At 34.8% G+C, this 14,750-nt stretch overlaps 1 protein-coding gene across 1 annotated transcript; it reads left to right on the top strand.

The window, feature by feature from the left end:
* The first annotated feature begins 10,603 nt into the window (after nt 1-10,603).
* LOC113047401 (GTPase IMAP family member 4-like) lies at nt 10,604-12,808 on the top strand. Its single transcript, XM_026208752.1, has 2 exons — nt 10,604-10,622; nt 11,727-12,808. The coding sequence occupies exons 1-2, from the start codon at nt 10,604-10,606 to the stop codon at nt 12,806-12,808; spliced, it is 1,101 nt and encodes a 366-aa protein (XP_026064537.1).
* Nucleotides 12,809-14,750: the final 1,942 nt, after the last annotated feature.

Below are 14,750 nucleotides of genomic sequence, written 5' to 3'. Positions count from 1 at the left end.
TGAAAGGGGTATCCCGGTGTCGCTGATTGGCTGGAAGTTCAGTTGGCTGAAGTGACGTCTTGGGGAGCCTGTGCTCGGGCGTTGGCTGAAGCTGGAGTTGTGTGGCTGGTTGGAGTTCAAACGCGCAGACAAGGTCGACGTTACAAAACTTAACTCAGAACACGAAACTCTCAAACGGAAAAAGAAAAGAAATAAAGTTTGACGAGACTAGGTTGTGTTCCTTCTCATCATGGCATAGTAGCAACAGGCAGGCCGAAGCACGCAGGAACCGCGCTCAAACAGTGATGACTAAACCGCATGGCTAGAAGCTACAAGCTAGCAGAAGCATAGCTAGAGACTAGAAACAGACATGGCTAATAGCAGCAGCAAGGGACTAAAAGCAGACTAAAAGCAAGGCATGACTGATAGCACAAGCAATGCTCGAACTAAAAGCCAAATTTCATGGGGTCCAAAGTATTTAAACTTCCTTGTTGGCCACCCCTCAAATGTTGCCTTGACCAATCAGATATGGTCTTGGGTCTGGGGTATCATAAATCATTTGTTTATCTTACCAAGCATGTGGTTCTTGCCTCACAGGGTCTAATTTTGGACATGATTCCTAAAACATGATTATGATATATTTTACAAATAAATGATTGTCAGGACAACATCAAGCAAGAAAATTCGATTATATCAATACTAGACATGACTATGTATCCTATAGTTATCAAAAGACATACACAATAAGTGATTATACATGATAGTCAAATGTGTGGGTTACACATAAATGAATATGGAGTTAAGCAATGAAATGATTCATTTATAAGTCTTTTTGAGTTCATTCTGGTCCATATATAATGTACAAAAAGCAGTTTCTTTGCCATTCTCTGGCAAAGGGACTTTTCTGTGAAGACAAAGGTTTAAAATCCTTCCCCCTTTGGAATTTCAGTCTGGTTTCACTGGCTGGGGGGCAAGTCAATGCAAGTATTTAACTTGATCTCCTGGGTTTACATGTGATGTCCAGCGTTGCATTTCAATCACGAACAATAAATTTGACAATCTCTTCTTCGAATTAAAATTGTCAATAATTGTTCTATTGGTGTTAATGTTGAAAGCTGTTGTGTGAACAAGTTGGTTGGTTGGTTATCTTGCTTGGTTCTTGTGGCACTAGAACTGATTTATGACTTCCTGAGGAGTTCGGCTCTCGTTTCAATGCACACAGCTCTGATAGACTCTTTGATTTGTCTGGTTCGACTCATTTCTGCTACATGAGCGTGCATGGCAGAATTACAAGTTGGAAATATGGTGTCGTAGAGGAAATCGTACTACTGAGTCACTGGAAACTCACCTCAAAATGATAGAGTGGCACCACTGGTTAGTTGTACGCCATTATGATGGTGTCTTAGGTAGACTTATTTATGATGTAAAAGAGCATGTCAAGACAATATAAATGTGTGGGATGCTGTAATTAACTGTTTTTGCAGTGATATGGACCAAATGCTGCATTGCTAAACCCCCACCATTGCACTGTTTTAATTCAATTTTGGGTGTATCGTTCTCCAAATACAATAAAATATAATTTTAGCAATTTTAATTATTATTATTATTGGATGATTGATTTCATTTCTCTTACACCGATTCATCTTCTTTAAGACATTTGAAATTGTTCTATTATCTAAAAAAAAACATGAAATTAAAAATATTCATGACGCTGTTATAAAGCTATTTGACAGATTATTAACACTTGATTACATTTTAATGACATATTAAATGTGAACCACTTTACTTGAGGTCAAGAAATATATTCATGACACCGTGTAAATATATTCATGACACCGTTATAAAACTTTATGACAGATTATTAACACTTAATGACATTTTAATGACAAATTAAATGTCTACCACTTTACTTGAGGTCAAGAAATATATTCATGACACCATATAAATATATTCATACTGACCTTTTATACTGATGATCAATAAAATAAAAATGTTTTTTTACTCATTACAAAATACAACGTTTTTTAGGAGGAGACAGTGTGCAGAAGAAACTATTAAAGACTGTGTGCTACAAAAACTCTCAAATATGAGCAGAGGTCTTTGGGTAGTAGATGTCATATACAAAGAAATGTTTGAAACACAGATCGACTGCTTGTAGTATCGTCTCCTGTTCCATTGCCTCCCTGTTTAAAATAATAAAAACTTGGGAGGAGTTTTCCTTTTCACCAAGCACCAGGACATGTAGATTCTGGCTTGTCTCGTGATTCAAGTACAGCACTATATTAGTGCTAGGGCTGTCAAAATTGCTAAAAAATGACGTTTGAATATTCCCTCTAAAAAATACACGAATATTTACACAAAAACAAGGAAATCAAATAATGGCCAAGACTGCAGACCTCAAGCTCTCTCACCCTCATGTTCTCTGCACATAATGGTTTAAATGAACAAACAAATTTTTGTGCAAGCAATTTAAGATCGTGACTGTTGTCCCAAATATAGCAGGCTTCATTCAGTGAAACAAATATTATTCAAATATTATTAATATTAATTTAAGTTTTACAGCATATAGAATTGACATTGAATGCTCCGAGCGAGCTGTGCTTTGGTAAACATGGAACTTTTCGTTGACATGAAACAATAAATAATCAAACCTCGGATCCATTGCTTGATAGAACACCCCGAAGCCTGCCCCATCCGCGATACTGATCGGTCTCATGTCCTTACAAATGAACGAAATTATTTTATCCGTTATGGCCTCTTGTCGTGTTGCAGACAAAGAGTTTGCGGCGGGCGATGCAAAGTAACGTTAAGTGTCAAGACATGACTGTTTAGCTGGAGTTCCACACATTATAAAATGCTCATTTGGGTGCATATTTTTGAGATGTGACCTCATGTTGCTAGTGGTCGAATGGTATGCTAACTGTAATCTTAAATAGCTTGCATACAACTTTATCTCGCGGGTCAACAATTTTACCTAATTTTCTCTGCTGCGGTCGAGTTGGCTCTGCACTTGTTGGTATCTTTCATGAATACACGTCAACTTTCAGCAGTGATGCTGTGCCAGACAGTGCGACTCCTGTGAGGCTGTGACCTGTCCCTGAATCCTCAGGCGCGCTAGCGTGCCGACTCGCAAAGCAGACAACCACGCCTCTACTACCGCGGGCCTTTTTTTCCACATTTTTTTTTTATTTTTTATTCGAAAAATAATTTTCACCTTCGAAATTTGTTTTTTTTTAACTATTCGAATACATATTCGAATTTAGAATATTCGTTGACAGCCCTAATTAGTGCCAACCTTAAAAGAATTTAAAAAAAAAAAAGTTCAGTTAACATGCATTATGATGATATTTCATTGATACACTCACTTTACAAATGAGTGAATTTAAATGAGTTAAAAGCTATAGCGAATTTAAATTGGTTAAAGTGATAATTCACCCAAAAATGAAAATTCTGTCATCATTTTTTTATTCAAAATATCTTCTTGGAACTATTTGTATTGTACGTGTGTCTTATACAAAATAAATAAAGGGGACTTGACTACACAGGGGACTGTAATTTTAAGTGTTGCTTCTACTTACAAGTTGAATGTCAATGAAGGACCGCTTCATTTCCGTGTGTGATGTGCACACCATTTTTCCATTTGCGTGGTATGGTCCAGATGGCAGGAAGGGTTTTAAAGACAATTTCTGCACGAAAGCCTTTAAATGACAAAAGTATAGAAATTTTACAGACAAGTAAAAAAAAAAAAAAAAAAAGCTGAGCTTACAGTTTAATTTTTTTTCAGTCTCTGTGGGGATCTATCATTTGCACTAAGAGACAGACTAAACCAGTTTTCACTCCCTCCAGAAAATTTGGCTATATTTGCGGCTAATGTGAGTAAATTTGACCACCCTTTACCCTTTGACTGATTTGGACTTGTAGGGAGGAACAAAAGTACACTGTAAATGAAAGGAATGCAACAATACACTTATTTCACCTCATTTGTCTTTTTTCATAATTTTTGGAAGTCATAGGTCTAAGTAAAATTGAAAATGTATGTATCATTAATTTAAATAGGTTAACTTACTTACCTTGAAATGTTTCAGTTAACAGTCAGACATTCTATTGTTGCATTTTTTCCTTCACGAAAACAACACATTTAAAATACGTCAATCAATCTAGCTTCATAAGAGAAACAACTGCTGTACTTATAGGGCAATCTGATAGATCCATGACAATATTCAATATGAATAAATCATAAAAACACTTTTACAGTACAATTAATTAGTGCTGGTGCGCTAAGACGAATATGGCTTCTGTTTTACGCTCCCCTCTTAAAGGTTTGTTGTAGGAGTAACGTAAAGTTAAGTAAATTTGGGGCACTGGTATACATTTTCGCTGAAAGAGCGGATTACCTCACGACTGCGCGCTTTTCTTTCGTCTGGGTTTTGAACTTTTATAACAGAAAATTGAAGGATCATTCAAACGATTCTCAAGGAGTCTGTTGTCTGTCGCATGACTGATGTGTGAGAGCCATAGACAGTAAAAGAAATGGACACAGCGACCCCATTGGAACTCAATTGAGACAAATGAAGCCCAGTTTTAGCGTTTTTTAGCACTTCCGTTTCTGACGCGCAGACTCAAACGAAGCTTGACGATGTCAGCAACCTGTCTGACATGTAAATCTTCTAGTAGCTGTGTGTGCAAACTGCCATCGTTAATCTTGCAGAGACGGCGAGCTTGAGCGGGGAGTTCTTTGTCGTGAGTGAGCAGGAGTAAGTATTCTGATTAATTATTTTGTATAGTATTTTAAAATGTAACGCCAGTACGCCATATTAAGTTAATTGCCGGCCCTGCGAGCTTCTCCACCTGTCTGTACGGTAATGCGACAGAGAGTCGCGTGGTTATGTTATATGTTTAATGTTATAACAGTTATATACATCATACGATTATATTAACAACTACTTACCCTTCATAATCAGGCGGACTGCCGCTGATGTCCGCGCGGAGTCTGACTGGACCGTTAAATTTTGAACCGGAGTGAAGCGGGAAACATATTTAACCCAACAGTTGGGTTATAACAAAAAATAACCCAACGACGAAAAAAAAGTTACCCAACAATTTATAAAATAACCCACCACATTGACCCAATATGTGTTACCCAATGGTTGGGTTAAAAAAGCAACCCAACGTTTTTTGCTGTGTAAAGGATATAAAGGAATGAATTGCATTGTCCAAATACTGAATTAGCACATTTTTATTACCTTACATTTTTTCCAAATAATCCCTAAACAGAAGATTCAATAATGCAAATTATCAAATATTTCAGTTTATTATTGGTTTAGATTAGATTACACTCAACTTTATTGTCATTGCACTTGTAAGGTACAAGACAATGAAATGCAGTTAGCATCTAACCAGAAGTGCAATAAGCAGTAAGTACAGGATACCCTGACAGCAAGCAGTTTCAGTCCAAATCCGGCCCATATCTGGGCCAACACTATGCTGTCTGGGTATACAGTGTCTACAATGTTACAAATGTTCAATAAATATACAGATAAGGCAGTACTATGGACATAATTTACAGATTTAAAAAAGTACACAAACAGTGCAAGAAACTAAATTAAAATGCATCCTTAGTTTTCACTATACATAAGTGTCACGTTCGGCGTTCAAGAACGAAGCGAGAGAACCAAGTGCAGGTATGTAACTTTAATAGGGGTAATCCAATCGGGTAAACAGTCCAGGCAGGGTCAAAACCAGAATATCCAAAACAAAACATAAACAAGACGTGAACACAGAGCAAGCCAAGGCGAGACGAGACGAGACGAGACGAGACGAGACGAGACGAGACGAGACGAGACGAGACGAGGGCAAGTGTTTGACGGGCATGTATAACGCTAAGACATTAAACAAGGACTCCGTAACAAAGACAGAAACAACCCAGGTATTTAAAGACACGTGCAAACGATGTAAGTGGAAACAGCTGAAAACAATGAACAGTGACGATAAGGGGAAGTGAGACCTCTAGTGGACACCCAGGGATACACAGACCAGACACACTGTGACAATAAGTGTTTCATATAACTAAACATTTATTCCCTTCGTCATACTATAATGTCAAACCATATGTCTATCATTTAATCAAATTGATCTTAATGTTTAATCAATTAATCATTTGGTACATTTCTTGAAATTTGGTTTGCAATTTCAAACAGATAATCTATAATAAAAGTATTTTTTGTTACTGTATAAGTCATTTATCTCAGATGTTCACACTCACAATGTTCAAAGTTTGAACCCACTCAACATTTATGATCAGCAGGATAAAGTACAAGAATGATGAAACAATCAATGATTGCACTCTAAAAAATGCTGGGTTTAAAACCCATTTCTGTGTTACTTGGCAACTAACCCACTGCAGTTATTGTACAGAAGACATGCTGGGTTATTTTTGCCCAGCTGGTTGGGTTTTTACATAACATGATGTTGGTTGTTTTATTTAACTAGAATATTGCTCAAAATGTACTATATTGCTGGCTTAAAATGGGTTGAAAATGTTAAATCACACACAGAATTACTGGAGGCAACAGTAATAATCAAAAGGTACTTATTAAGTAAGAACACCCATGGACAAAAATGTGTGACAAATTTAATTTATTTGGGTGAATACAATATTGCATACATTGAAACTCATTTTAAAAATATTACTACAGATTCTGCTGTATTGGCAGGAAACTGTATTCTAGCAGTGTCATATCGTCATCACACCTTTGCTCTGGATACAGGAATCAATAAAACATCAACATTATGTTTTTAAAGCATTGCTCAAAACGATTCAGAGATTCCTGCTAACTCATTTAACTTTGTAACTAAATGCAAGAATTGTCATTAAACTGATTTAAATATGAGTGCAATAAGCACGCAGGCAATAAAAGGGACAATTTCCTTTAAGAGAATGGTGTGATTTCACATATCAGACACTGACAACATCTAATAACAAATAATAAAAAATGATTATATGTAGTCTTTCCATTTTCTTTTTTCTTTTAAAGAACATTACTACATATTCTCAAAGTCACAGATGTGTGGAGGAAAATCACATTTCAAAACATCTACATCAACTCCAGTCTTAATTGTTGTGACACACTCAAAAAGCAAAGCTTATTTACAAAATGAAAAATGTCAGAATGTGTCATAGAATAACAATAACTAGAAGTTGTATAAGCTTTTTTTCAGTTAACATTGTTCTTGTTTGTGAGAGCATAAAAATGGTCAACAACATAATGTCACAATGTGTCATGTGAAAGGTAATGTTCTGTGTCTGTGTCTAACTGGTATTCCCTACATTATGTGGACCAAATGTAATGTATCAGTCATTTGTATCTTGTATATTGATTTTTTTTTATTATTATATTATAACAATATATACACTTCAGACCTTTGACTGGACCTTTGACTGCTGTGACACCTGATTACTGAAACTTTGCACATTATTTTTCATGATTAAGTTAATCAGTTATCGTATGGTGCATGTGTGGAATATATACAATAAGTATATCTGTGTTGTAAACTATAACCATGTTTCCCACAAAACACCCAAAATATTCTTGTTCTTCTTTCTGAAGTATACAGCAAAGAATGGTTTCAAACAATCAATGCACTTTCAAATGTTCTGATAAGCACACTGATCCTTATATATCGCGTACACTACTAACCTAAACTGCTGCAAAACTAAAGTTATTGTAGTATCCTGCTGTTAGCCAGACATTTTATTCATGAAATAAAAATAGTCAGTACTTCTATTTGCATTGGTGCAAAATGCAAGTTACAACAGTGATTGGCTAACACTGGCTGTTAATGTATGAAAATGCATGAATTCAACATTAGAAATCATCATCTTTATTTTAATTGTAAGGGCTTTGATAACAGCTAATACATGTAGCAATTTTTTTGTCATTAAAACTTCAAATGTTCATCGAGAGAAGAGTTTAAAAAGAAATATCTAACAAATTATTCATAAATGTGCAAAACATTTAAGACACCACATGCCAAAATGGCTTAACCTAATCGTGAAAATGATTATAGGGATTATAGGGTGAGTATAGGGTTTATCTATTCATTCATTTATTTATTGTTTCTTTGAGCTCATCGTGACTTTTCTGAAAGATAAATGCACGTAAGTAACTGATTTTACTGGACACTTCGAAGGCTCTTTTGTGTCTCTTTGGAATTTTAAATTTGATTATATACATAGCCATATAAAAACCCCTACATAGACTTGGCCCGATGAAAAAAGGTGATTTTTTTTGTATTAAATATGATGCTTTTTTTTAAAGATCGTTATTTGGTGTATTTGGAGTAACAGAATATGTTGACATGCTTTAATGTTAAAAAAACACATTAAGTTTCAAATACTGTACATTATTGCAGGTCCTCTTTGCCCCACCTCTCTCAAACACCTTGTCCTTCCGACGAGTGCAGTCTGCTCTGATCTGTCAACTGACCCAGTGCATTGTGATTGGCCGATCATGGTAAGCACTTGTGGGAAATGTAATGCCCCTTTCCATAATCTTGAGCTTCATCTTTCAAAATAAATGTAAACAGTTAATTATGTCCTTAGTTTTACCATCATTTCAAGCCTGAAAGGGGAACAGAGTCGTGTGACAGAGACAGTGATGAAGCTCGTATGTGTTTTCAGTACACATGGACAGTTAAGACAGCTGACTCCACTGTGTGACCATCTCTCACTCCCTCACACACACACAAACACACATACAGAGAGAGAGAGACACACATGTTTGTCTTTGTGAAAAGTGGGTTCATCCCATAGGTGTAATGGTTTTTATACTGTACAAACTGTATATTCTATGGCTCTTCACCAACCCTTCACCTAACCCTAACTCTCACAGGAAACTTTGTGTATTTTTACTTTCTCAAAAAAACTAATTCTGTATGGTTTATAAGCGTTTTGAAAAATGGGGACATGGGTTAAGTCACCCTCTCCTTGTAATACCTGTGTCATACCCATGTCATTATACAGAGTTGTGTCCTGATATGTCACAAAAACAAGAGCACACACACACACACTTGATGCGTAAAACTCCGCATTTGAACTTTCAATAGCAAATACTTAAACTAATAACAAAACATAGCTACTCTCCAAATTATTCTACTTTCGGAAGGCCAAATAAGTGCTTTTGCTTTCATCTAGATACACACAGCATCTCACTGACATGGCTGCTTTAACACTAACTGCGGTTACTGAAACCACGCCTTCTTTCCTTGCGTGAACATTTGGGCGACATTACACAAATATTTCCACATAGTGATGTAGGGATGTGGGGGTGTGTTTGAATGAGTCATTTTAGGGGGCGTGGCAGAGTCTTAACTTTGATAAAGAATATCTCTTTTCATTTGAGCATTTAGTCTTTGCAACTTAACAGATATTCTTAATACACTAACAGCTTGTAACACTCCAAAGAGAAAGGAAAATTTTAAATCGCATCATATGACCCCTTTAATAGTCCTCTTCCTTTTATACACGCATTATAAAAAGTATCATCTTGATAACTCTTCAGACCTGGATGTTGACATTGCTATAAGTTGAACTTTGCCACCAAATGCAAGATCACTAAACTGAGCGTGCTTGACAGCAATAGGCAATAAATCTAAGCCCACTCACTATTTACTGTAAATCAAGTAATTCCAGTTAATCTTTCCATAAGATAACATTCATAGTAACATCCAACTCAGTGACTTGCATCTATCAATCTTTTGCTTTATCCATTTATTTTACCCATTTAGTTGTTATTTACTCTTGTCTATCCTTTTGCTAACATACAGTTGATAACTCTTTGATAAATGGTTGACAAGTGTTCTCTTTGCAGTAAGGTTCACTTTCAAAGGTTATTAACATAACTCATTAATAAAGGGTTTTTTACAATAAGGCTCACAGGTAACTAATATTGGAATAAAAAAGTCATTATTAATATATTAAATCTCTTAATATCTCAGATATCTTAAATTGATACCAAATCATGTTTGTGCACCCCCCACCGCCAACACAGAGTAGATTCTGGTAAGAAACATCATAAGAAAGGTGAAAATCATAAATACAACATCTTTCAGTCTTGTTATAATACAATTTACAACACAAATATTATTAGAGAAAGAAAATTATCATTATATTGGCATAAACATGAGGGCAATAAAGGATGTTAGCTATAAATCTAACCCCACATTAACAGTAAATCAAGTTAAAAGAGAATGCCATGAATTCCCGTATCATACACTGACAAGATTAGATACCAAATAATATAAGGATGATTACATTATTTTCACATTCTTTTTCCTTTAGAGCAAATTTTATCAATTTCCTACATGTTTTTTTCAAAATCACACTTGTGAAACAAAATATTTTACATTGCATGAACATACAAACCTCCATCTCTTACTTCTTGTGTAGAAATTTGCTAAAAAACGAATTGGTTTGGTTTTTGTTGGCTTGCAGTTTTTAGTTTAGACAATAATCTGTCAAACTGCCAAGATCTAAAAGGGGCTGGAACAGGGAAGCTCTTATAAGCTCTCTTATAGAGTCTCTCCTAAATACTCTTGTTCTAGGTCTCTATTAAACTGAGCCAAGATGAATGCACAGTTCTCAGGTACATGTTTATATATTTATATAATGTATACATTTGCAATGTAATGCTGTAACATATTATTAATTTAGCTTTATTCTTGATCTCATCCATTAATGACTTACATTAATAATCTGATACTTTAGTATTGTAATGTTATTTTTTCTTCAATAAGTATTTAGTCCATTAAATGTTTAGGAATTTTTTTATTTTCCTGACACTGCTTTAAAGGTCTATTATTTTGTCTAAATACAAATACATTCTATTTTATTACATACTTACATATTTTTTTGATACAACAGCATTTTATTTCTTGATCTTTAACCTCTTAAGACCCTGCGGCCTCATATGAGGACATTATATTTTTGTAAATTCCTCGGAGACTGTACATGCCACAGTTTTAAGTCGTGGTCTAGATGTCCTGTACAGAGATACCAAATGATTGGATGTTTCACCATGACCACTCCCTCTCCTTGGTCATCAAAATGTCTGAAATTAATTTAGTGACACTCTTATGGAAATATGATAATATTTTGTAATTAATTTAATCTGTCTAATTTTTTAATTGTGTGTCATAAATCAATATCTCAGGGAAATGGTGTAGGGTTTCAAATCAAAATATGACTTTCTGATTTCATACATGTGCTCATATAAGGACACCGGGACTAAAAGCATTCTTATTACGCATTTTGGGAGACATAACAAATGAACATGGAAAGAAATTATACTGCAATATTCTATGAATTATTATATATTATTATGAAAAGTATTATTACATTTATCTTTTCATTACATATTGCCCCAAAAACACATTAGTATGCAAATTAGATTTAGTTTACATATACATTGTATATGATGAGAAAACCTGTTCACGGACATTTTACACACATTTTGCAAAAAGAAAATTTGTATATTGAATCATTTTAGTTGAGGATCTAAGTTTGGTTTAAAAAAAAATCTTGAAACATTAAAATGCATTGTTGATTTAAAAAATCTATTGTTTTTGCCTATCCATGTTCATTCATGTCGCCTTATTATTTTTTTTTACATAATGTTTCATGCTCTAAACAATGGAAAGACATGGAAAAAACTAACTTTTTCCTTAAACTTTTTTTCTCGGGCCATAAGAGGATATAGCAAAAGAAATTAGGATTGTCCTCATTGGCAAAACAGGCGTTGGGAAAAGTGCTGCTGGTAACACCATCCTTGGAAAAGATCATTTTCACAAAGCAGCAAGCTCTAAGTCTGTGACGAAGCAATGCAGTTTGGCCACCAGAGTTATTGGTGGGTTAACGATCACAGTTGTGGACACTCCAGGCTGGTGTGACACAGAGCTCTCCAAGGCTGAGCTCACAGAGGCCACGGTGAAATGCATCGACATGTCGTACCCTGGTCCGCATGTCTTTCTTTTCATCCTGGCGATTGGCAATCGCTTCACAAACGAAGAGAAGCAAACAGTCCAGCAGCTACAGGAGATCTTTGGGGAAAGAGCTACAAGATACACATTGATTTTGTTCACAAAGGGGGATGCTCTGGAGAACACAACCTTTGAGAACTATCTGAGAGAGGCTACAGCAGATCTCAAAGCCTTAATTGACAAATGTGGAGGCAGATGCCATGTTTTCAACAATAAAGATAGAAACTATTTACAAGTGTCCCAACTCCTTAAAAAGATCCAAGACATGGTTCAGGACAATGGCGGTGGATGCTACACCAACTCAACATACAAGCTACTGGAGCAATATAAGGGAAGAGAGGCTGAGCTACAATGGAAAGCTGAAGCTGCTAGAAGAGAGATGAGAGCCAGAGAGGCAGAGTTTCAAAGATTGATCGAACTCATGGAACAGAAGCAGCAGTATTATGAATCAATTAATAGAAATGAGAGGAGGCAAGAGGAAGAAAGGATGCAGAAAGCATTGCGTGCCCAGGCTGCAGAACATCAAAAGTTGATGAAGCTAGAGAGGCAAAAACTGCGAGAAGAGCGGTTAAAACATCAGCATTACATGGAAAGGGAGGAGTTAAAGAGAGAAAATGAAGAGTCTTATCATAGACAGAGAATGGAGATGGAGATGCAGAGGTTAGAAAAAGAGAAGCAAGAAATGTCAAAAAATATTCTTCAGCTGGAACAACAGAAACAGATGAGAGAGGCTGAAAAGCAAGAATTGTTACGGGAAAAAATTAGAAAAAGGAAAGACTGTATTATTTCATAAGATAATTTCTACTTAGACAATATTATAAAACCTCTTAAGTTTTAAAGACTATAGAAAATGTTAAAAAAGTGATTTTAAATATTCTTCAGCAATAAATCTGAATAGTTCAGCTTTACCACCTAATAATGCAGAATTTTTAAAAAAGAGTCATTCCTCATGAACATTTTTATTCACATATATTTTGATGTTGTCAGGACACTAACCATGATAAAACAGAAAATTAAAGTGGTTTAAGAAAAGCTTATTGCACAATATATTTGTATATTATATAGTGATTTTGGGTATAATCAATACATATGTTTCTGGAAGTTCCAATATGATGAGAAGCTATCACAAAACATGCAAAAAATAATAATAATTAAAAAATGAAAAAAAAAAAAACATAAAACCCCATATATTCTACTGAAACCATTAATAATAATAATAATTGACTGTTATGAAGGATATTACAGCACAGTTAGATATACTATTTTACTTTATGCAATATGTGTGTAAAACTCATGTAATGTATCTATACTTTGTAACTAATTTGTATATTAACATGTTCTTGGGGTAAAGTAATGAAAGATCTGTACACTGTAAAAAATGTATCATGGGTCTTGTGATTTTCACAAAAAAGTTAAGGTGATAATTAAAAATGTGTAGATTTCATTAAAGAAATTGTTATTCAGTTTTTTTATAGAAAATATTGAGGACTTTTTACTTATAAAACCAAGAGATGTGTTTTCCTCCTTTTTTTTTAAAGGAAACTTAAGCTTAAGTTTTGCTTGAATTGAGAAACTGATTAAACTAAAAATCTAAATGAAGGAAAGAAGGCTACCTATTTATCTGAAGAGAATTAGCTCAGTTTTGCAGTTTTATTTTAGAAGTGATTGTTATTTCCTAGTGTGCATTGTATATGGCTGGATATGGGGAGTCATTTTTTTTTTTTTATTAAATGCTCAGTTATGTTTAACATTTGAAAGAGTTTCTGTTTGACTGAAGTCTCCATTGCACCGTGCAATCGCTACCATTGTGCAGAAGAGCAGAGCTTATGGATATGGATACTACTCCTCGAAGGCATCGAGTCTCGATCAATGTGCAGTACTTTCCAGTATTTATCAAGTATTTTCCTACTTCAGCTGTTTGGCTGTGTTGAGGCTATCCTATAAGCCTCGGCATAGACGGCATGGTGTTCTCAACGCGAAGCAGAAAATTAGAGTCCAAACATTAGTTCTCTTTGGGTGGTGTTCCCGTTTATTATGAAGGTAAAAAAGGGATAATTTACATAAAATGATACTTCACCCAGTGCTGAATATTAAAATGCTGTCGTGCTGTTGGTAACCTGAGTACTCACGGCTACGGTAAGAACCGTGTGTTCCTCGCCATCCACACCCTTTCCTAACTAATTGCAACACCTGTAAATATATCTACCACCCAGTGACGTGTCACACATAGTGCAACACTCCCACCCAGTGGCTAGAATAATAATATCAATATTAACCTATCCAGAAAAGGTGATACAGGCTGTATACAGTCTTTTAAATGTATAAAATAACTCAAAGACCTCACTCAAGATCACAGACTTTTCAGAATCAACTTAAAATAAATGAGCACATTTCACTAATTATATTAAATTCTTTGTGTCATACTGATAGATTACTTAATTTAGGAGATTTCACAAATTTTATTCAAGTAGATTAAAAAATTAAAAGAATTAATAAATTAAAGCCCGAAAAACTACTCAAAATGTATATGTATTAATACCTTAATTTTTTAAAAGTAAAAAGCTCGTTCCATTTTTTACAGTGTAATAATACAATAACTTGCCAACAATACAACAAACAACTTAAACTTAAGTGCTAAATATTATGGTATTTCCATAAGAGTACTAAAATTGATAATTTGGTCAATATCAGTCATTTTTAAAGACTAAGGAGAGGAAGTTTTAATGTTTAAACCA

This window comes from Carassius auratus, chromosome 28 (assembly GCF_003368295.1).
Source record: "Carassius auratus strain Wakin chromosome 28, ASM336829v1, whole genome shotgun sequence".
NCBI classification, from domain to species: domain Eukaryota; kingdom Metazoa; phylum Chordata; class Actinopteri; order Cypriniformes; family Cyprinidae; genus Carassius; species Carassius auratus.
This window is presented reverse-complemented; position numbering and strand designations above follow the sequence as displayed.